Genomic DNA, 24650 nt, shown 5'->3' on the forward strand with positions numbered 1-24650 from the left:
CGTGTGGCTTGGCGACTTTCAACGCCTTTTTCAGTCTCCGGCTTGGAGCGTGGTTTAGCGGGAAAGGAAGACGGCAGACCCCCAGTCCCGAACAGGAAGCCGCGCTCCTTCGCGTCCGTCTCCCTTTGAGCCTCCCGCCTGGTGGAGGAAACGCGCCCCCCGGCTCTGGGCTGGCGAGGCAGGGCGGGGCTGAGTCGCGGGGCGTCGTGCTTCTTGAGCGCCGCCGCGCCGTCGGAAAGGCGAGCCGCCGAGGGGCGGAGAGAGACCGAAGGAGGCGGGCGAAGAGGGTGCCATGTGAGTCGGAGAAGCAAAAGGCAGGTGGGAAAGCCAGCAGGATGGAGAGGGGCCGAGGCAAGAGGAGGAGAAAGAGCCCGCCGCGGCGGCTGCTCCTGTTTCCAGCCGGCTGCACTTTTGACGCTGTCCAGCTCTCCAAAGCGAAGCGCCATGTAAAGCGGCAACTCTTCTAAACTTGGGCGTAGGCGGAGAAGTAATTGGGTGAGCTAGGCAAAGGGGAGAATCCCAGTTCCTCCGGACTTCTTTTCTCTCTCTCTCTCTCTCTCTCTGCGCCCCCTTCTTTTTTGGATAGGCTGAAGAAGCTGCGGGGACGGCGCGGCCGAGGCTAACAACGCACCTCACTTTCCGAAGAGGGTCCGGCACGTGCGCCCTGGGCGCCTCCAGCCCTTGAGACCCGGGCGCGGCGCTGGGCAAAGTGTGACCGGGCGAGGAGCGAGCAGAGCGAGGGCGCGGAGGTCCCTAACCTGGCGCGGGCGTCGAAGTGTCGCGGCGGAGCCCCTCTCGGTCCCCTTCCTCGGGCCATGATGCCGGGCTGACCGGTTTCGGGGCTGGTTCCTCTCCATGCGGTGACGGTGTCCTCTCCATCTTGCCAGCGCTATGGCCGGGGCGTCTGGCGGGGACCGTGCCATGTTGTCTCCGGCCACGATCCCCGGCGGCGGCGTGGAAGCCCAGCGGGTGGAGTTCATGGCCCTTACAGCCGTGCAGACGGAGAAAAACGACGTCCCTGCTGCCGGCAGCCCCAGGCGCCTGGGGCTCCTCGGGACGCCGCTGCCGGTTCCCCCGGGGGGCTCCGGAGCCCGATCCGCCTCCAACAAGCGCTACCGGCGCCTCCAGAACTGTCTCTACAATGTGCTGGAAAGACCCCGAGGTTGGGCGTTTATCTATCACGCCTTCATGTGAGTACTGGACCCCCCCAGACCCTTCCCGGCCAATCTGAAACTTTCCCCTAAGGGTCTTTGCGTATGAAAGGTGCCTCTTTGCATGGGGTTCCGCCATCCAGGGGTGCCAACTTGAATAAAATATTGTGGGGGACCAGGTAAACCCCACCCCACATAATCGATCACATAACTCAGTGCACACACATTTCAATGGGAGTGCCCATCAACTTTGCGGGGGCCCAGACCCCTCAAATATGTTATTGTGGGGGCTGAAGCCCCCATGGTCCCTAGTTGGCTCCTATGCCACCATCCAGCCATGCACCCAACTCTTTAACACCTCGGTTCTCCCTGTCCCATCTTTTAACAGGCCGAGAACTAAAGACCATGTTCCTCTCTGTGTCTTTCCTCCTCCCCTTGCAGTATTAAGATGTATTCCAGCTATTCTCACCGCTTCCCACAGTTTTATACTTAGGGAGGAAACATGGGGTGAGGGGCAAGAGGACTCACTAAATAAGAGATGTTCTGGTGGAGCTTGCTTCCTAGTGGGGCTTGCTTCCTAGTAAACACAGGTGAGAGCCAACATTGTCTCAAGCTGACCAAGGTTTGCAACTCTGAGCTGCTTAGTAAATAGCTTGTTTACAGCACTGGTCAGGTGTGCAGGCTCATGCAAAGCATATTGAGGGCACTGTTGCAAGGGATGCTCAGCAGGCCAGTGCTGCTCCACTTGTGAACGTGGCCCTGAAAGTCAACAGAGGGCTGAGCCTGCCACTATTCCCAGTCTGGATAAGTCTTGCATTCTTTAAATTGCATGTCTGTGAAATGCAAAGCCAGATTTAAATGGCGCTTGGGCAAAGCAACTTTTGACATGGCATTTGGGAAGTGCAAGTTTCACCTGACCAGTCTTTGATTACGCAGCCTACCCTCTGCATCCTATTTTCTTAAGGGCCCAGCCCCTCCTTCCTACAAAGGACTGCTGGAATTGGAGGGCAAAGCTGCTTCTCTGTCACCAAATCCAGAACATGGCCATATTCCCCTTCAGAAATCCATTTCCTCCTTGACTTCTGGCCTGCTTGGCTAAGACCTTTGCTTTCTTAGGCATCTGTACAGTCCCAGCCTATCTGGGAACTGCTTTGCACCTGCAGGCTCCTATTTGGTTTTCTCTATTCTTCAGTGCAGACTCCCAGGATTTGCTGTGGGGGCAGGGGCTCTGTTAGAAGAGGCAGGATGTGCAAACTATTGTTTCCCTTAGGAAATATCTGCTGCTTCTTGGATATTTTGTGCAAACTGGAAAGGGCAGCGTTGTTGGTCCAGCGGTCCCCTGTTGGTCTTGGGCAAATGCCCAACTTTACCACCCTCTTACTCTTGCTGAGTGGCTGCTGAACTGAAAAAAGTTGCACAGTGTCGCAGTTAGAATGTTAGACTTGAAGTGGAGAGACCTGGGTTTCAATTCCTGTTTAGCCAAAGATACTCGCAAAGTGGTGCAGGCAGAGCCAGTCCCCAGTGTTCAAACTAGGCTAACTCTTTGGGCATCTCTCTCTCTCTCTCTCTCTCTCTATGTGTGTGTGTGTGTGTGTGCGCGCGCAAAGGAGCCAGCCTTCCCTCCAATGAATCCTAATCTGCAGTTTCCCAGCTTTCATACTTTAAAAAGAGGAAATAGCATAGAATCATATAATTAATAGTGAAGTTGTAAGGGACCACATCTGGAGCATTTTTAGAACCTGAGATATGAAGCAAAATGTTCAGGCACTCTTCCTCTCATATTGAGTGTTTGAGAAACTAGCCTGCTCTCCCCCTGCCACCCTTATCTGTTTTTTTTTTACTTTTCGTAAAGTGCATGCCCACCTTACTGCTATGCTCATGCATGCCACATCTATATCTTTGGAGGAAGCGATGGGATGGGTGTGTGAGAGAGATCCTATATGGGCAATGGCCCATTCCCATATGCAAATCCTTGCTTCTGCTGCTTTTTCTCTCTCTTTTCTTTTGCAATTTGGTCTGATAAAAGAGCCCTGTGTAACTCTGAAGCCTGCACGTTCTTTTGCTGATCGAAGTTTGAGCCATGATAAGGTACTGTGGTGCTTGTTTTGCTGCTCAGTTTCTTTGGCCAACACAGAGATCAATAACTTGAGCTGATGCAGATAGACAGGCGGCTCCTCGGGTCCCCCCTTGCCACCCGCAAGACTTAGGGTGCAGTTTAAAAATCAGTTTGAAAAATATATTTAATGATGAAGCCATTATTTTGCTCTTAACTTCTGGTGGCAGCTTAAGCAAATGGCAGGTCTTCGCTTACTTGATATCACTGAAGCTATAGCCTCCAATTTGGCTAGGCATTGTTCCCTGTATTCAGTAATTAGTGGTAACTGTTTGCAATTAAGCATAAGTGTGCCCAAGCTGTATTCCTAGTCTGGTTAATAAGTGGTAAAAGGGTTAGTTCTGCTCCTTCTGAGCATGCTGCAGGTTGAACAAAGGGGCTTGGGGTTTTTTTGTTTGTGTTTTTTTGCCTTGGTGATTGTGGATATGAAGCCAGGCAGATAACTCACCTGGAAGGGGAGTGATTGGCTGTGATTTGATGACTACTTACTTTTGCCTTAAAATCCTGGGTAAAGCCATAGCATAGGATTACAGTGGTACCTCGGGTTGCAGATGCTTCAGGTTACAGACTCCGCTAGCCCAGAAATAGTACCTCGGGTTAAGAACTTTGCTTCAGGATGAGAACAGTAATTGTGTGGCAGCAGCAGGAGGCCCCATTAGCTAAAGTGGTACCTCACGTTAAGAACAGTTTCAGGTTAAGAACAGACCTCCAGAATGAATTAAGTTCTTAAACCGAGGTACCACTGTACTCTTCCCACTCCCTCTTTCATGTAAGTAATCAGTTTCCAGGTGAAAGGTTGGGAGTGGCTGGATCTAAAATTGAGGTGCAACTCTGACTGTGCCCCTGTTGTTCAGACATTGAGGGCACCATATATCCAGTACTTTTCAGAGCAGCACAGCAAAACAGATCAGGAGCTTACAGTTCAAATTTTGCAGCAGTGGAAGCAGCTGAGGAAGAGACAAGGGTAGAAGGGATGGATTTTGAGCAAAAGCAGCTTGCCTGGACTCAAAGTTCAGTTTCCTTTTTGGAAGGAAAGCTGGATTTTAAAGTGTTCTTTAATTCTGCTTCTTTTATATGGAACGACAAGTTAGAGACATTATCTGGAAGACTTGGCACCAGGGGTTTCCGTTGCCTGAGCCGACTGAGGGAAGGGAGGGCCAGATCTCTTAAGTGATGGCACCAAACTTTGGAGGCAACCAAGCACTTAGATTTTCCCCTTCTTGTGCATCTCAAGCTGTGCAGCCACAACATTGTGCCAGCAGCCAGAACCAGTTCCCGGGCTGCTGGGGTGCATTGGTGTGATGTTTTTGAATGGTATGGAAAGTCAGTGGAAAGTCCATCCCTCCCAAATGAAAGTTAACCTTATTGATGCTGAGAGAACCCTGTGGTGACAGAACGGCATTTCAGGCTGTTTGGACAGAGCAATTCTTGCAGGTCTCCCTGTTTTTCACCGCCGCCTGCTTAATCTTACCCAGGGCATGTTCCTCCTGGCTTCTGAGCTCAGAAATGCACACTTCTTCTGCCTCAGGACCCATTTTTCAACACGTGAAAACACGTGAAGTTGTAAGATGGCAGTAGGTAACTCTGCACATGAGTAACAACAGATGTCTCTGATGATGCTTCCATGCCCTAGAGCCTTTGATCTCTGAAAAGTTTATATTGGCCATACTAGCTAAGGGGATCCTCCTTGGCTAGGGTACCATTTAGTTGTGGGGCTAACAGGTAAAGGGGCCCGTTTGTGTTATGCCAGCTTGTGAACCCTGAAAGGTACCTGGCTAGTGGCTGTTGGCAACGTCTGTCTGTGGAGGAAGGATGAGGAACCTTTATCCCTCCAGTGAAAGTTACTGGACTAAAACTCCCTTCACCTCTGACCATTGGTCATGCTGGTTGATGCTGATGGGAGTTCATACCTTATTTATTTCAACCATTTGTATATTAGTTAATCATAGTTGTCTCTAAATAATGAGTCCCATGACACCTGGAGGACCACTGCTGGAGAGGCTTCTCCAGATCTCCCTACCCTAGGCTGGCTCCTGCAAGGTCCTTCAGGAAGATGTAAGGCAGAGTTGCAACAGGAAAGCTGAATATGAGGTCCAAAGGATATTCCTTCCATCATGGGGGAAAGGATCTTGGTTTCAATAGGCATACAATGCTGTTGGCAACTGGGCTTCAGTCTCCTGTCCCAGCTCCCTTTCTGCTGATTCACCCCAAAATACCTCCCTTTTTTGCAGAATCTGATCTTCACTACGGACATGATAAGCTCCTTTATCCTGACTCAGACCATTTGTCCATCTAGCTCAGTATTGCCTGCACTGTCTGGCAGTGGCTCTCCAGGATATTCAGACAGCCTTTATTTCTCTTGGTCCTACCTGGAGATGCTGGGGAATGAACCTTTTACGTGCAAGGCAGGTGCTGCACTTTCTCTGGGCCTCTGTCTTGCCCTACCCAGCTGCTCCTTGTGGCATTATTTATCTCTCCATCTATTAGACCACCATCTCTTCTCAGTTGTGTCTACCTCCTTCGCAGATACTGCAAGGAGCAAAGCTAGCATAGCTGTAAACTGGAACAGAATCTCTTCTTGATTGGTGTGTGAGACCATCAGACTGTCTTGGCAATCCTGCCCTCCAACACCCTGGGCATTTGCCTCTCTGTTCATCTTTTTAAAGGAGCAGTCCTTTATTCCCCCCTTAATTTTGACCATACAATTCTTTGCTTCTCCACTGATCATATTACCGTCTGAGTAGGGATTCAGTTTGGGCTGGTCCTCTTATCTGCCTTTGTCTCCAAACAGGAACTAGATAGGTAACTATTCCATATTTCTTTGCTCTGAGTCAGGCAGGGTGGAAGATGTTAGTTTTGTGTGCCCTGCAGGACACAAGCAGCTGTTCTCTGCACTGGAAACTTTGGCTGAGGCTTTTTGTTTCTTTGGGAAGGTGTGTTTTGTATAGACAATCATGATACAATAGCTATGGCCTGATGCCTAGGCATTTTAAATTGGTTTTAGCTTTAGGCTATTAAAAAGAAGAACTGTGACATGCTTTGATACTGTTAGCTATACTTTCATTGTTAAAGAATTTTATTTTTTAAATTTCTTGTTTTGAGCTGCCTGAGAACTTTCATAGAATCATAAAATCGAAGAGTTGCAAGGGATCCTGAGGGTAATCTAGTCCTGCAATGCAGGAATGTCAACAAATGCATCCATGACAGACCTCTGCTTGAAAACATCCAACGAAGGGGCGTCCACATCGTCCTGAGTGAGACTGTTTCACTGTTGAACAGCCCTTACCATCAGAATGTTCTTGATGTTTACTGTATTTTTCACTCTTTAAGATGCACCAGACCATAAGACACCTAGTTTTTGGAGGAGGAAAACAAGAAAAAATATATTCTGAATCTCAGAAGCCAGAACAGCAAGAGGGATCGCTGTGCAGCAAAAGCAGCAATCCCTCTTGCTGTTCTGGCTTCTGGGATCGCTGCGCAGGCTGCATTCACTCCATAAGACGCACACACATTCCACCTTACTTTTAGGAGGGAAAAAGTGAGTCTTATAGAGCAAAAAATACGGTAGTTGGAATCTCCTTTCTTTTTTAAAAAAGTGGGATTTGGTCAGAAAAGGTGGAATTGTAAATATTTCAAACAAAATATACATAAAAAGGCCTGTGAGATCGGTCAGTCCTGTTGATATGTGCTTTAATCTGTTTTCAGTTTATTGTTTCTTTCAATGTTTTAAGTAGTTGTTTTTGCTGATTCTGTTGTTTTATTCATTTTGTAAACCACTTTGAGGTTTTTGCTATCAAGCGGTGTATAAATTCTACGAAATGAATCATTATTGTCACTTTTAAAGGCCAATTCTCACCCCTACCTTGTTCTGAAGCTTAGCAGCACAAACTTTTCTGCTTATACTCTTTTTAATTTTTGAAATTGTTTTTAATGTTGTCTTTTAAATTGTTGTAAATCACTCTGAAACCTTAGGGTGAAGGATGGGTAATATAGCAACAACAACACATTATTTTTCATCTAAGAAAGAAAAACTTTTTTCTTTTTGTTAATTTCATACATACTGGCTTTTCCAGTCTCTTCCCTTCCACTCCCAAGTTCAAGGGAGAGAGGGTGTGCTTTCCTGCTTTGAATTTGAAAAGTTGTTTGAATGTTTAAATAAGCTGGTTTAACAGGCTCATAGGCTTTCCAGGATTGGAAAGGACCCAGAGCCAAAACCATTCATTTGTGGGTCTCTTTTTCCTGTGCGTAAAAGTCTCTTGGCATTACAAACTGTTTAAAAACCCCCGGCTGTGAGCATCCAACTAAAGAGGCAATTGGTGAAAAATCTACTTAGTACTTGAGGAAATGTTATTTATGTTAAAGCCGGCAATGGACTTTTGGAGAGAGGCTGCTTAGTTTAATTACACTGGAGGAAACAAAGATTAAAATCTTAATCTCTTTCTTGCTGCCCGACAAGGCTGTCTTGAGTGAAGACTTCATTTGACTGTGTATGTTGTTCAGTTTGACTTTATGCAGGTTTGCTCAGAGCTATTTTCCGTGAGACTTGCTGGGGGGTAAGCACACTTAGGACTGCGGCCTTAAAAGTTCCTTTGGCCAGGATCTAGAGGGCAATGGGGACTCAGTTGAATTACATAGCAACTTGAGAAGCAAGTGGAAATATATTTCTGTAACAGATTGCCCCTCTGCTTTCAGACTTACGATAAACACTCAGCCTAATAAATGCCAGGGAGAAGCTACTGTTTGCTCTCCTGCTGTGGTACCCAGAATAGTAGAAGAATATTTTGCAAAATAATAATTGCATATTAAAGATGATCCTGTTATTTGCAGTTATTTATTATATAATTTTTTTTTTATTGGTTTTTAAACATATTTTCCAGCATATCATTCTTTTAAATATCATTTCAAAATCTTTGGCTGTTACCACCTAAGACTTCCTTCAACCTCAATTGATGGTTTTCTAAAATCTTTTCTAATTATTCATTTTGTTACTATAGTTATTGCTATAAATTCAAATCTTAATGCCTGTTCTTTTCACAATAATTTATATATTACTCCTTACAAAACTTCTTGCTTCCTACAAGCAATGTCAATTGAATACAGTTGCTTTCCAAATATATCGAAAACTTCTTCCATTCCTTTAGGAAAGACTGGTCCTGCTGGTTCAAATTTTCCTGGTTAATCTCGCCATCTCACAGATATTTATTAAATTGGGATGTGGGTGGCTCTGTGGTCTAAACCACAAAGCCTCTTGGACTTTCCAATCGGAAGGTTGTTGGTTCGAATCCGCGCAATGGGGAGAGCTCCCATTGCTCTGTCCCAGCTCCTGCCAACCTAGCAATTTGCAAGCACACCAGTGCAAGTAGATAAATAGGTACTGCTGTAATGGGAAGATAATTTGTGTTTCAGTGCGCTCTGATTTCTGTCACAGTGTCCTGTTGTGCCAGAAGTGGTTTAGTCATGCTGGCCACATGACTCGGAAAGCTGCCTGTGGACAAACACCAGCTCCCTTGGCCTGAAAGCGAGATGAGCGCCGCAACCCCATAGTCCCCATTTATTTAATTAATTTAGCTTCTGCTTTTTTCTCAGTCAGGATGCAAGGCAGCTCAGAGCATAAATGAAAACAAATACAGCTAAATCCACACAATCAATATAAATATTGTTAAAAATTAAATACTGTAATTAAAAGCAGTACAAAACACTTAAAAGCATTTAAAAGCAAAAACTAAGAAAAGAAAAAAAATCCTTCTTGACTCCGTATATAGATGGTCGTTTTGCAATTGTACCCAAAGAATTGGATGTTGCAAGAGTGGGATTCTCTGGTAGTTTCTATAATGGTAGTCATGAGAATGCAGATGACTTGGTACTAAAACTTCCCTGGATCATGTCCTTTACTGCCTGTTTCATTCCAGAGCCTTGGAGGCAGGTAATAGTAGAATAAAATTCAGATGAAGGTCCCACTCACGTTGCTGCACATCATTGACCCATTTCTGTGGTCAAAGCACATACATTACCTGTGTTTTATTCAACTGTGATGTGCTGGTTCCCAGTATGGAATTTGGCAATGGCAGGTTATGATTTTAAAAGCAAGTTCCTAGTCCACATGGTGAGAGAGAGAGATAGTCATATTTGTTGTATCTGCTTGCCTTTGGAACTTAAAGGACTATTATGTACATCAAAATGTCGCGCATTTCACTAAACTTTGGGTTTCCTTGGTGTTAGAAGTTTGGGGCTACAGGTTTTGAATGCCTGTGGAAGAGTTGGTGTAGCATAACGGCGAAGAGTCTGAGCTGCACATTGAAAAAATTCTAGTTCTAGGACTTATAATATGCAGTTAAAAAGTTACTCAAAAAACCCATGGAGGCGAGGAGGGAATTCTTGAGATTCGGATGAATCTTGTGCATTTTTTAAAACTATGGATGAATTTGAATGTGAACAAATTTGTAAAACCAAATAAAAATTATTTATAAAAAAAGAAAAATGCCTAGTTCTAATTTCACCACTGCTGTAAACTCAGAAGGGGCACTTAAGCAAGTTGCTTTCTCAGTTTCAGTTGTCCCATCTGCAGTATGGAGATAATCTGTCTGATTTGCAGCAGGATGTAAAGCATTTTGAACATTTAGATTGCAATCCCATTAAACTCAGTGGGGTGGACTTCCGAGGAGACATGTATAAAAGGGTTGTGCTTTATAAATGCTTATTATTGCATTGTCCCAGCTGTATAGCAGCTTCAATTTGATTCCAGGCATAATGTAAGATGAAGACATATCTATAAATCCATCTTTCATTTGGCAACGGGTTGTCGTAAATTGCTTTGGGCCATAGCTCAGCGGTACAGCATCTGCCTTGCATGCAAGAGGCCCCAGGGACCAGAGTCAGTCCCGGGCACCTCCAGGTAGGGCTGAGAGATGTTCCTGCCTGACACCCTGGAGAGCTGCTGCCAGCCAGTGCAGACAACACTGAGCTAGATGGACCAATGTACTCAATGTACTTACTATAAGGCAGCTCCCTATGTTTTCTCTTCCTTCAGAACAAGGCTTTGTATTTGCTCTTGTTGAATTCTCTTGCTCGTTCTGAATTGCCTAGGTGCTGCTTTCCGCATTTGGCTTCTATCTCTCCCTACATCTGAAAGCTCAAGGTAGCTAGCAATATTTTTCTTTTCTTTATTAATTGAGATGGAAATATATCAGCTAGCTCCACAACGTGGAGAATAAGAACCCCATCCCTAAGCAGAATCAATGGAATATTTGTATCTTTTTAGGTGGCGCTGTGGGTTAAAGCCTCAGCGCCTAGGGCTTGCCGATCGAAAGGTCGGCGGTTCGAATCCCTGCGGCGGGGTGCGCTCCCGCTGCTCGGTCCCAGCGCCTGCCAACCTAGCAGTTCGAAAGCACCTCCGGGTGCAAGTAGATAAATTGGGACCGCTTACCAGCGGGAAGGTAAACGGCGTTTCCATGTGCGGCTCTGGCTCTGGCTCTGGCCAGAGCAGCGATGTCACGCTGGCCACGTGACCCGGAAGTGTCTCCGGACAGCGCTGGCCCCTGGCCTCTTAAGTGAGATGGGCGCACAACCCCAGAGTCTGTCAAGACTGGCCCGTACGGGCAGGGGTACCTTTACCTTTACTATTTTATTTTTTTAATATCATTTTTATTAACAAACCAATCAAATCACATTAATTCCAAATTACAAAGCCAAATTTTTAAATTTTTGTTGGGGGTATCCACACTTCGAGCTCAGAAAGGGATCCAAACATCTCTCTTGCTGCTGCTTTACCGGTAATATTCACAGTTCTGTCCAAATAGTATTCACAGTTCTGTCCAATCTTCTCTTTATTATTATCCTCATCTTCTTGTTGTTATCATATATTCCTTTCTTTGTGACCTCTGATAGTCTCCACAAGTGGGTTAAAAACAAACGTTGTTATATCCTGTGTGGATTTTCCATTCCTCCAAGAGCCATATTCAAACAGACAGACGCCATTTCAACACTTCCGTATTTGTATCTTTTTAAGGTTGGCTTTGAAACCTGCAGGTTTATTTATTTTGATTTGTAAAAATATTTATATACCAGTATTTATAAAAAAATAAGAGTGTTTTACAAACAATGTGTGTGTGTGTGTGTGTGTGTGCTGTGGTTAACCCCTGGAAGTTGCTTCTGCAAGATGTGGCAATGGCCAAACAGTTTCAAAAGCAGAGCGGACAATTCATAGAGGGAGGGTTTTAGCAACAACAATGAGCTGTGAGTACCCTCCAGCTTCAGGGGCAATCTACCTTTGAATGTAGGTTTCTGGGGAACAGGCAGTATTGCAGGGTGGGGTGCTATTATTTTCGCATCCTGCTTGTGAATTCCTGGAGTGTACTGTTGTCTAGTGTATGGAACAGAATGCTGGACTTAACTAGAGTTGTACTCAAATGTCCTCTCAACATTCTCTATATGTAAGTCACAATTCTCCCAGCAGCCTCCAGTCGGTGTGGTACCCTATTAGCAGTTGTAGCCACATAGCCACATTTCCCCCTCTAAGGAATATTATTTGCCGCTGCTTTTGTGTTGACAGTCTGGTCACTATTTTGAATTCTCCACAATGCCTAATGGGGTGGGGGCATGAGTGGTAACCATCATCAAAACATGGTGCAGAACTGCAAGGTGGGAATTGCCATGTGGTCTTCTTTGAGGCAGGGGAGTGTGTGAGAAAAATATGAATCATATTCTCGGAAAAGTATTTTGAGAAATTTTAGCTTAGCTCTTGACTAGATGGACCTTTCGTTCGATTCAGCAAGTTACTCTTATAGTCTTTAACTTATAAAAACATGATTTATTTTTCTAAAATCAGCATTATCAGGAAACTTGAGTTGTCATAAGTGACCCTCTTTATAAATAAATGGGAGCTAATTGCATGAGGTGGAAGTTCCTGGTACAAATAAGACAGCTTTGGGCTGGCTGTTGTTTATAGCTTTGTCTCCGCCATCTGGGTGTGTTAATACTGGCCTACTTTGCAGAACTGTTGTAGAGATAATTAAGATGATGCATGGGTAATGCTTTTGAACTGCATTTTGAAATGTGCTGAATAAAAGCTAAGCATTTGTTAAAAGCAGGTTTGCCCTCCCTCCCTTTACCAACGCGTGCCACGTAAAACACACATCTGAATTTGTTAATTTCATTAACAAACTCACTCTCAGCAACAGCAGAAAAGACAGTACAATTCATCAAATGTGGGCTTCGGAAGGGAGAGCCTCACGAGTCCGTGCACCGGGGAGTCTCGGAATGAAGAGTGATTGGGTTAGCGGCAAGCGGCGGAGGACCGCCTTGCCTCTAATTGTTTTGTAAAGCCCACAAAAGCATTAATGATCTATGAGTTAATAGCACTGGGTGGCGATGTTTCTTGGGTTCAGCACAAAGGGTAATTATGCAAAACAAAAGGAGGAGTGGCAGGCCTTGAAACTTTGCATCGACTCCCGTGCTGGGCGCAAAGAGACAGTGTTAATTCTGGAGGGTTCAGAGGTGGGGATGCCTTGTGATATCGAAGATGACTTCCCATCTTTTCCACCTAATGAGATAGCTCATCTTCTTTGAGCATCAGGGTTGCAGCAGGGTTTCGAGAAAGCAGGAAAGCTATAAATCAAAGAGCAGGTGTTACAATTCCCCTGTGCTGGGGATCTTGCTCCCTCCCCTCCCCCCAGTCTCTCTTAACTGGGTTATTTTAACAGGATGGATAGATAGAGAAAAATATCAATGTGCAAAAGGGGAGAAGTGGTGTGCCTGATGATTATTACTGATCTTTTCCTATTAGCTGTGCACCAAACCCCACTTCTGAAGCCTGATGTAGTGTTCAGATTCACAAGAGGCATGGCTTTCATTTTAACCCTTTTCAACAGGTCTCTAGCCTTCGTGGTGTGTGTTGTAGATTTGGTTCTTCTCTGCCCCCTGAACCAGTTTCTGCCCCAGTTTCTACATCTGCTGTAGATCCTACTTCATGCTGTGTACTGCAGAAAAGTCCACATGGAACTTGGTGCTGATGCAGAATTTGGGCTTTTGACAATCTTGGCTTTTCATTGTAATCTTCCAGGTTTCTAGCCCTCATCATATCTTTCGGTGTGCATTATTGCCTGCCTACTCACCTGCTGGTCTCTACAACTGACAAAGCTATCTGCAACTGAGTTCCTGTGCCAACTGCCAAGCCAGAAATATGGGGGAGCTGTTAAGTAAAGAATCAGTCTTAGTTTATAGCAGCAACTGTTCTGGACTCAGCTTCTACTGAGTCAGTCCATTGATCCCTTTAGATCAGTATTGTCTACACCACTGGCCTTCACCTGGTGGGTTGGGACTCACTAGTGTGGGTCATGGCCTGATCCAAGGTGGGTCGCAGCAAGAGCTCTACCACCATGCAAACATATAGTAAAAGGTTAAGAAATAGATCCCCAAAATGCCACTTAGTGGAGTTGTGTTTGTTTTGCTGTGATGTCCTTGCTGTCGCATTAGAAAATGCTTTCTTTCTCAGTCCCCAAAAAAGAGATAGAAGTGAGAGATTGCATTGTTCCAAGGGTTCAGAAGTTGTTTAGTTGCTTGTTTGCAAATACTGTGCTAGAAAATGAGAAATCCCAGCAAGGGATTTAGCAGGGTGGGAGGGATGGCAGTGAACTTCCAAAGCACAGCAAAAAATTCAGCCCAGTGCAGAATGTTTCCTTAACTCCTTGAATGTCATGGAGAGAAGCTCTCAACGGAGAGTTGTCTTCTTATCCAGATCTGTTGTTTGGAGAAGGAGTCTCCATTGCTACTGAACTGGTACCCGGGCAGTTTGTGGAAGTTAGAAGCTCAGGCCTTTGGGCTCCATCCCTGGTGGCTGGGGTCATGCGGGAGGGGGGTGCTGAGTTCCACAGGTACATCGCATTGGGCTGAGCAGGCATGACTTGTTGCAAACTGGGAGTGGTACAATGATTGACAGAATTCCAAACAAATATATATTGAAATCTGATAAATTGTACCGTGCTGTCCAAAATCATGTAAAAGGGCCCTATACTGAGTGAAAGCTTTCTTATTCTGTGTTCTCTTAATTTAATGTATGATGTCAGTCTTTCCATTTCAGCCACATGCCATACCTTGTTTAACCATTCAGTTATGGGGGATGTGTTTGTTATTTCTCGCTTTAGAAGGTACTAAAATCTTAGCTGCTAGCAAAAGATTGGCAACGTGAGTTTGTGGGCTCATTAACGCCAAATAAATCTATGGAAACTGTTCCCATGTTCAATAAGAGGTCATATCTCTGGGATGTATTATTTGCTAGAGCAGTCAAGCCCAACATTTTCCTGTTGCCTAGAACGGACACACAGGGGAATGTGGCTCCAGACAGGGAGGACTTCCTGTCATACCTGCTCTGGAGCCTCCTCCCCATGTAAAAGGGCTAGCCATGCATCCATCTTCCCTTCTTCTCCTTTGGACTTCCTCTTTTGGATCTTCACTTCTGGATCCCTACTGCTCCTGGCTTTTAGCCAGCACATGGCACATCCTTACAGAGGATGAAAGCAACAAGTAGGTAAAAAAAAGGTAAAAGGGTAAAGGACCCCTGTACAGTTAAGTCCAGTCAAAGGCGACCATGGGGTTGCGGCACTTATCTCACTTTCAGGCCGAGGGAGCCAGCGTTTGTCCACAGACAGCTTTCCGGGTCATGTGGCCAGCATGACTAAACTGCTTCTGGCGCAACGGAACAACGTGACGGAAACCAGAGCGCATGGAAACTCCATTTACCTTCCTGCCACAGCAGTACCTATTTATCTACTTGCACTGGCGTGCTTGCGAACTGATAGGTTGGTAGGAGCTGGGACAGAGCAACGGGAGCTCACCCCATTGTGGGGATTCGAACGGCCAACCTTTCGATCGGCAAACCCAAGAGGCTCAGTGGTTTAGACCACAGTGCAACAAGTAGAAAGTCTGAGACTTAGCTCTGACTTCTTTTCTCTACAAATGTAACTTATAACCACAAGATAAAGCCTGCCTTCAGATTATTGCTGTGAACTGAATGTGAGCAAAACTTTATTGTTATTTTTCAAGAATACTGTGTTGTGTTATTCTTATTTTAAGAGGGAAATAAAAGGAGAAATTTACCTGGGACAAGCCAGATGGGACAAGCCAGACTGGATTGCTTAATTATAAGACTCTAGCTCAGGGGTAGGCAACCTAAGGCCCATGGGCTGGATGCAGCCCAATCACCTCAATCTGGCCCACGGACGGTCCAGGAATCAGCATGTTTTTACATGAGTAGAATGTGCGCTTTTATTTAAAATGCATCTCTGGGTTATTTGTGGGGCCTGCCCAGTGTTTTTACATGAGTAGAATGTGCGCTTTTATTTAAAATGCATCTCTGGGTTATTTGTGGGGCATAGGAATTGGTCTTTTTTTCCCTTCAAAATGTAGTCTGACCCACCACATGGTCTGAGGGACAGTGGCTGAAAAAGGTTGCTGACCCCTGCTCTAGCGAGTCATCAACTGCTTCACTATAAGCTGCAAGGGAATGTTCTCTGCTGTTTGCTCACTAGCATGAGTGAGGAGGGATAATATCAAAACAATATATCCTCTCCTACCTTCCTAAACATTCCCACAATATCCTGTAAAATCCGTGCCCCACCCCACAACTGCTTCACCATATATATTCAAAATCAGCATCTTTAACTTGTCTTTAAATTGCTTCAGGGTTATTTTTTAAGAATAAAATAAATGATGAAGCAGATAAGGTAAAACCTATCGTATGTTGCAGGTTGGGGCAAATCAGTGCTGTTTTTAGGCCAAATCAATTGTATTTTGCTTTGAGCAAAATATGTGTCATAATCAGAAATGAGCTGCACTTGGTACAGCAAAGATTATACTGTATATATTTTAGTATTTAATATTAAAATGCACTTTAAAATAGTGCTTTCTTAAGTTTGCTTAATAGATGTTATCTCCACAATCAACTTAGCCGTAGTGATGTGAGAACACAGGTTCTCTTATGGATTAGTAACTGATTAAATACGTAATAGAAAGTGAAAAGGAGGAATAAATGGGCAGCTCTGATGAAGGTGCTGGAACAACAACTCCCTTGTGAGGAATGACTTCAACATCTGGGGCTCTTTTAGTTTGGTGGGGAAGGTGAGTAAGTGGAGGTCAGGACTGAGTTTTATAGAAGCATACACCGTGTAGGAAAGTAGACAGAGCTTTGCCATCTCTCTCATAATTTTAGGTCATTGCAGCAGACTCAGTACAGACACAAAAGGCAGCATTTCTTCACACAATGCATCATCTGTGGGGTTCACTACCAGAAGACTTAAATGGCTTTAAATGAGGATTAGACAAATCCATGATGAATAGGACTATCATGGCTATGTACATTACCTCCAGCAGGGAAAGACAGCTATTATCCTGCTGAAGAACATAAGACGGTTCTGGCTGCTGGATCAGACCATAGGACATGTAGTCCTGCATCCTGTTCCCACAGTGGCCAGCCTATGGGGAACCCACAAGCAGGACCTGAGGGCAACAGCACTGCCCCTACTTGAGGCTTCTAGCAACTGTGGGATTGTAATTTACTTCCTAAAAGCCACCCTAAACAATTCCTTATAGTATAAATATCACATTGCATTGGTTTTTCTGCCTTCCCAAATGAAGGTGGGGACACATAGCTATCATGGTTAGTAGCCCCCAATAGGCTTACCTTCCCTGAATTTGTCCAGTCCTCTTTTTTTAAAGGCTGACTTTGTGCTTGTGGGCTTCCTAAAAGCATGTGGCCTGCTGCTGTGTGGCATTAGTCTGCTGGACTAGTAGATGGACCTTTGGTCTGATCAGCAGAGCCATCCTTAGGGGCCTGACCATTAAAACAATGATCCAAGGTAGGTCAGAATGGGCTGTTCTCCCAAAGGGTCTTGGACCTTTGCAGTCATAACTGGAGATGTCGGGGGTTGAACCTGGCACCTTCGGCATGCAGAGCAGATGCTCTACCACTGAGCTACACACCCACCCCTACCTGGCTTGTTTTTTTTTCTGGCTTAGCTTGGACTCTCAGCCTCATATAACCATTGTAATGAATGCAGCAGAATTTGGACCACTTGCTTTGAAAATCCCCTTCCAGCAAAAATGCTTTCAGTGGGGAAAGTGTTGTTGCCAGCCAGTCCTCACTCACAGCCTTCCCTTAATTGCGGCACTTTTTCTTGAGGTGCTGACGACTTCCTCACTGGTGAGATCGTGTTCCTCTCTAACCAGCTCCTTGGGTGATCAGCAGTTAAACACCGGGGACCTGTAGTATCCGCTTTTTTTGAGTGCGTCACTAACAAGCAGGAAGGTGGCATTCATGCCCTGCTACAGAAGCTCTGTTCTCCTTTCCAGGGTGGCAACCTTTCTAAAAATACCATTGCCATTTGGGAATCAATAACACCAGCCGACGCCTCCCGTTACTGCTGTTCTCCTTGATCTTGGAGGAGACGTAACGGGGTACCCTCCCTGTAGACCTCTGTGCATGGGAGTTAATGTGGATTAAAGAGTGTGATATTTCTTACTAGTGATACTTAAGGAGAAGGGTTGAAAAAGCCTCCACTGAGTTATTAGGGAAGCTTTTGGGCACCTGCAGATGTGAACTGGGATGAAGCGAGTGTGTTTCAGCATACCTGCCCCAAAGGCATAGGGCTCCTTTTCTTGAGCGTTAACGATGATTTGTGCTCATGATGGAATCAGGGCAGTCTCATTCTCCATACTGTTTGTGCCTGCAAAGGTGAACATGTACAGCTTGGATTCCAGTTCCCTGTAACTTCCTGCTGAAATCTGGTAACTTTTTGTAATGCAAATGTCTGGGGTTCCCCGCCACCACTACCACCATTCTGCTTTTGTTGTGCTATAGTTTTCCTCCTGATGCCAATGATGTGGTGACATTGGGGGAGCATCACAGAACAACTGATAAAGTGGAATGATGTGGGAATGATCCAGTTTATAATTGGGTGGTGCTGTGGGTTAAACCACAGAGCCTAGGACTCGCCAATCAGAAGGTAGGCGGTTCGAATCCCCGTGATGGGGTGAGCTCCCTTTGCACAGTCCCTGCTCCTGTCAATCTAGCAGTTCGAAAGCACGTCAAAGTGCAAGTAGATAAATAGGTACCGCTCCAGCGGGAAGGTAAACGGCGTTTCCGTGCACTGCTCTGGTTTGCCAGAAGCGGCTTAGTCATGCTGGCCACATGACCCGGAAGCTGTCTGCGGACAAACGCTGGCTCCCTTGGCCAGTAAAGCAAGATGAGCACCGCAACCCCAGAGTCGGTCATGACTGGACCTAATGGTCAGGGGTCCCTTTACCTAATGAACTATTATTGCATTGAGGACGCATTACACAGCACACATGCACACACACAGCACCAGTCTGGAGGGGGGCTCATAAACTTGAGTGCTTTTATGGCAAATGGTGCTAGGATGCTCTACAGCAGGGATTGCCCAGGTGGAGCCCTCCAGCTTCTATGTAGTGCAGCTCCCTTTAGCTCCAGCCAGCATGGTCTCAGAATGTTCAGACTGATGGAACATGGCCAGGAAGGCTGGGGCCAATGGGGATTATAGTCCAAGACATCTAGAGAGCACCAGGCTAGCGATGGCTGTTTGAACAAAATGGGTTATTTCCCCACCCCACACTCTTTTGGGCCACAAATGACTGACAGACAGGGTACTTAATCTTTTGTGGAATTTTATTTTATAAAAAAATAAAATAAAATATTGTGGCTCAAATTGGATTTGGCAACCGTGCTTTAAGGCAGGGGTGGGCAATCTGTGGTTCTATAGACCAGTCATAGGCAAACTCCGGCCCTCCAGATGTTTGGGGACTACAATTCCCATCACCCCTGACCACTGGTCCTGTTAGCTAGGGGTGATGGGAGTTGTAGTCCCAAACATCTGGAGGGCCGGAAATTGCCTGTGCCTCCTATAGACCACTGGTTCCAAACCCTTTTTTAACATTGAGACCACTTGAAAATTACTGATTGTTTTTGCCTGTCATAGTAAATGTCATTCCAGCAGAATTTAAATTCAAATATGATAAAATACAGTATAAGAAATAAGAGAAGCAATAAAAATACCATTAAAAGTAAATAGAAATATTTGATGTAATGGATGTGCCACCTCCCAACTTCAGACACACATTCACGGGTACACTGCAGGTGACCTGAATGAACCTCATGGACCATTGGTAGTCTGCAGACCACAGTTTGAGTCATCATCATCATTAGGGAACTATTGCTCTGGATAACATCTTAGAGTTGCATTTTATTGGAGAATCATAGAATTCTAGAGTTGGAATGGACCCTGAGGACCATCAAGTCCAACCCCCGCAATGTAGGAATATGCAGCAGTCTCATATGGGGACTAAACTTGCAATCTTGGGATTATCAGAACAATGCTGAAGTTGCTTGCAAAAATGTGTGTATTAGAGAAAATAAGCTATAAACATGCATTATATTGGGGGAATTCTTGCAGAAATGTGTATATTAGGCAAAATCACATACAAATTAGAAGCTTGCACTAAAATGCTGGTGAATTTTCACGAGGACTTAAAAACAAAATCACAAACTGATGCAGAAATGTGGAACAAACCTTAAGACTAGAAAAATGCAAAAATTGGACAGATTTGCCCTTTCCTGTGCCATTCATGACTACTTCATTTATGCAACCCACTCTTGCTGTTTGCCCTCCCTTTCTCATGACACCCCCCTTTTGTGTGGGGTTTCTTCACCTGTTGATTTCCCAATTTGCTCTTTTGAAAAGTATGTAGCAGGCTTTGCTCTTAATGCCTCTAAATCAGCTGGGGTGGGGGGGTGGGATGGGAGTGGAACAGTTGGCTCAGCAGAATTTTCCCGTTTTCCTGGAGGACCATTTCATTAAAAAGAGCAATTTGACCAGAAGCAAATTACAGGCGAGAGAGAAAGACATTTTTCCCTATCCTGCACGCCCCTGCCCAGACAACACAGCCACTGTTTCCTTAGAAATTGGAATTTGTTCCTTCCTCCCTCCCCAGCTACAGTTTGGAGGCCTGTTTGTGTCTCTCCCTTGTTAACAGTTATTTGATGCATACTTGTTTAGAGGACCCCTTGTTAAAAACCTCACCTTTTGGACTCTGAGTTCAGGGTATGATGAGTTCAGGGAGCAAGCAAATTGGTGGCCACGGGGGAATTGTGTTGGCTTTATTGGCACATCTGTTATGCTGCTTAATGAAAGCTGCACACCCTGGCAAGCTTTGCCTGCACACCCGGGGGCTCGAGAGATTAATTCGGCCCTGAATGGCAAAAACAACCAATTCAGCATTTTCCCCTCTCCCTTTTTTTTTTGGATTTGTGTGTTGGGGAAACGGTGTTGCCCATGGACAGACGTGACGGCCCGGGTAGTGACTTCTAGGTACAATTGGTAGTGGGAGATGGGATGGTTCTGTTTAATGGACACAATCCAGAAGTTCTCAAGCCCTGAGCAGTAGAACTTCCTGTTTGGTTTGTACACCATGTGAATCTGTGGGAGAGGGAGGGCACCCTGTCAGATTGTCTGCTTCTGCTGGCAAAATGTCTTTCTGAAAACTTGTAGGTATAGACAGTCAGTATAGACCAGGGGTGGGGAACCACATTTCAGCCTGCTGCATTCCCTTCTAGGCAAAGCTTATTTGTGTGTGTGCATGTGCGCCAGAGTTGAGTGGAGCCAGAGACAGAAAAGTGGGCAGGACCAGAGGCAAAAGTAAGGCCCTATCCACACTTTCTCTTGTGCAGTGTTAGAAACTGGGATAGAAAAGCTAGGAGCCAAAACGGAATGTCTTGTCGCCATGGGGTCAGCAACACTTTTTATTTATTCTTTTGGTAAGCATAAACTAATATGCAATTCGCATAAGAGACACATTGTTAATTTCACATTTTTATCAGAAATTGTTAATTCATGTTTAACTTGGTGTTTATGATAAGAATACAATCGTACCTTGGTTCTCAAACAGAATGCATTCTGGGAGTCTGTTTGACTCCCGGAACCATTAGAAAACCAAGGTGCGGCTTCTGATTGGCTGCAGGATGCTCCTGCAGCCAATCAGAAGTTGCGAAAACCACACCAGATGTTCGGCTTCCCAAAATTGTTTGAAAACTGGAACACTCACTTCCGGTTTTCGATCGTTTGGGAGCCGAAACATACAAGTACCAAGGCGTTCGGCAACCAAGGTACGACTGTATTAGTACCATACTTCAGTTTTCAAAACACTCTACCCTTTATTGTTAAAGTCCTTAACATTGTTTATCCTTAATGTATACTTCAAGGCTTCAAAGCACATGTATTTCAGTAATCCTTGAGTATCAGCCAGGCGCAAAAAATGTCACCCAGACTTTTTGAAGTGCTAGCAAATGGAGGATCTTTAGGCACAAAATGTGCCTGGTGCCCTGCTAATTTTGAACCCTGCTTCTTGTCCTGCTGCTTTTTCCCAGGAAAGCCAATCTTTAGCACTCAGTTAGAGCAAAAGGCAATTCAAATTGCCATTTGTTGTGATCTTTCGCTAAAGAGCCGGAACTCGTGCTTTCTTGGCACAGCACACAAGCGGAAATGTGGACGAATCCTGAGTGCAGAAACAGATGTTGTATAGTAGGCTACATTCCAGGCCTACAAAAGTCAAGAATTCTTCACACGCTTTTATCGCCCTCCTCTGCCAATCCCTCTATCCCTTCTTCCACACATGCAAGAGGCATTACCAAAGTTCTAAGACAGATTCCTGTTAGGCATGGAGGGGGCAGGGCCAGTGAGAGGTGTGGCTGCAGGGAAGGGGGATGGCCCAGGCAGAATCCCAAGGGCCGGAGAGAGAGGTCTTAGGGGCCTCATTCATCTGTTGTGCATGGGTTTCCCCACCTCTAGCACAGACAATATTGGGCTAGATGGACAAGTCATCTGACTCAGTGCAAGGCAAACTATGTTTGTAAGAACATCATAACCAGAATCAAGTGGTAAAAATGACTGTGGATTGATGGACATAGAAAACAAGTGGGTGACACTCTTTTTTTGTGAAGGCCGTGGTGGTGCAAGGCACAATGTTGCCACCTGCCCAGTGATCTTGCAGCTGGAATCTGATGTTCCACACTGGTTCTTAGTGAAAAGGACAGCACCGTACAAAACACCCCCCATCTTTTGAGACTTGATATTTGCATCTTGCTTTGTTACTGGTGGAAAGCAGCTGCATAGGGATGGGGTGGAGGTGGTGAGACATTTTGGGGGTGTGGAAAGGGAGGAAGACGCCACAGAATAGCTTCAGCAGGCCACAGGTTTGAACACCGCGCAGGGAATGCGCAGCAGTGGGAGGAAGGGGGCCCGTGAGCATCTGCGCGCACTTGTTCCCCAGGAAGCTAAAATAAAAGCCAGCTTTGTCAGCAGATTTGCCTCCGAAATGGAGCAGCTCCCCACCTTTCCCGCCACATCTACAGGGAGGTGCCGGCGAGCGCCTTGAGGAGAAGGGCGTAAAGGTGCTGAGCGGAGTTGCAGTGGGCCGGTGTGTGTTACAATAATAGCACAATGCTTAATTATAAAGAGCCACCTGGCAGCAGGGCTGCCAAAAAGATGACAAATGGCACTTGAAATCCCTTCTGAAATAGCTATAAAAACCCTTGTTCTCCTACACGTTAGGGAGATGTCTCGCAATGCAGTTGTCCCATTGTTGTAACTTAATACAAGGCGGTGAGGACAGGGAAGGAGGATGGTGAAGGCAATGTGTGGGTGTGCAGAGCTCAGTGGTAGAGTATATGCTTGGCTTGCAGAAGGTCCCCAATTCTGCCCTTGGTTGTCTACACTTAGAATCGCCTGGGGCAGCAGAACTAAGAAAGTCCTCCAGCTGGAGACCTTGGATTGCTGCTGAGCTGTGTTCCCCTGTGGCCTTGACTTGGTAGAAGGCAGCCTTATGTCTTCATAACATCCAGGTTGATCTTGCAGAAGAAACATTGCCTCGTCTTGTCCTGCTTGGGAAATTGGTAGGGTCTACTTTGAGCAGAGCCAAGATGTGAAAGAGTGGAGGGTTGTGCCCATAGAACATGCAGTTGGGCCAGAGGGTGGGACTGCAGCTAAGAAAAATCGTTCTGATATGTACTCTTCACTTTAAAATGGATCAAAAGCTTCCAGTGTGAAAAGCTGGATTTTGCAACCTGTATAAATGAATTTCCTTCTTCTACACCATTTATTCTGCTCTTTGTCGTCATGGGGAGGGGCAGTGCAGTGAAGCCCCATAAATTCTTATCTTGCTTTGGAGGTTCCAGCATGTGTTCCCTTTCATAGCCATGAGGGCTAGAAATTTGGTGTGTGTTTTTTAAAACAACAACAACAACAAAAATGAACAAAGATATGGAAGTTGAAAATCTCAGGAAGTTGAATTCTGTGGTCAATTTTGGATTTGGTGGCTCTTGCAGAACATAGCCTATAAGTCACTGTGGCATCCTATTGTCAGGATTGTAGAGGTCAGTGTCCTACACAGAGCTGTAAACAGCCAAGGTGCAAGGCTTGGAAGCTCCTACCACCACAAAGGTCTCTCAGTGGGTTCTCCTCCCCTTTCCTCATTGTCAGCACTTTTTCTTCCAAACCGCTTCCCACTACCTCTGAGAGTTTCTTGTCTTTAGTCTTGCCTCACCTTTCCTCCAAGGGGCTCACATGGTTTTCTTTCTCCACTGCCCCACCTTTGTTCTTAGAAGAAAGAATCTGGACCCAAGGAGTTTTGTGGCTGTGTGGGGATTTGACCTTGGAGACACTCTTTACTACACAGTGGCTCTGTGGCTGGCAAGTGAGAAAACACCTGCCCTCTCATGCTTATCACCACCACCACCACCTGCCTGCCTGAGTAGGTAGAGTGGCAGCAGGTGAGGTGTCAATATTTAGCCCTTCCAGGTTTCTGGGGCCTTAGCGATTGCCCAAGAATCTCAGTCTCTTTAGAAGCTGCCCTGATCTGCTTTCATCTCCTTGGCCAGAATTCCCCAACCTGGTACCACCCCTGCCAAATACCATCAGCTCTACTCAGCATGACTGAATGATGTTGGAACTGATGGGAGTTCAAATTGTCTGGAGGACACTGGGTTGGGGAAGGCTGCTGTCCATGCAGATACGGATGTAGTTGCAACCAAAGAGAGCAGCCAGAAGAGCAAGCATGTGTGGGAACCAACTGGCTGGCGTCAAAGGAAGCAAAAGGAGATAGATCCATGCAAAGAATAGGCTGGCCCTACAAGGAATTAAAAAATATTGAGAGAATTGGTTTTTCTTTAATTTTAAACCTTTCTTTAAAAAATAGACGCAATTTTAAAAATAAAGGTTTCAACAATAGTGTTCCTTTAAAAAATATCACCTGGTTTTATAATCCAATATTCAATGCAGGCATGTTTGTTTTCGTCTGGATCCATTGTCCTCTGTTGAAGACATGAGTTA

The 24650-nt window shown here is 45.4% G+C and overlaps 1 protein-coding gene across 3 annotated transcripts in view; it reads left to right on the forward strand.

Moving 5' to 3' along the window:
- The first annotated feature begins 301 nt into the window (after positions 1 to 301).
- The window catches only part of KCNQ4 (potassium voltage-gated channel subfamily Q member 4), a 108234-nt gene continuing 83885 nt past the window's right edge, over positions 302 to 24650 (forward strand). For all 3 annotated transcript variants that reach the window (XM_079988017.1, XM_079988018.1, XM_079988019.1), the window contains exon 1: positions 302 to 1190. In XM_079988017.1, the coding sequence (XP_079844143.1) occupies positions 892 to 1190 (299 nt within the window). In that variant the 5' untranslated portion in view covers positions 302 to 891. The remainder of the gene's footprint in view (positions 1191 to 24650) is intronic.

Source organism: Podarcis cretensis, assembly GCF_951804945.1.
Source record: "Podarcis cretensis genome assembly, chromosome: 8".
NCBI lineage: Eukaryota > Metazoa > Chordata > Lepidosauria > Squamata > Lacertidae > Podarcis > Podarcis cretensis.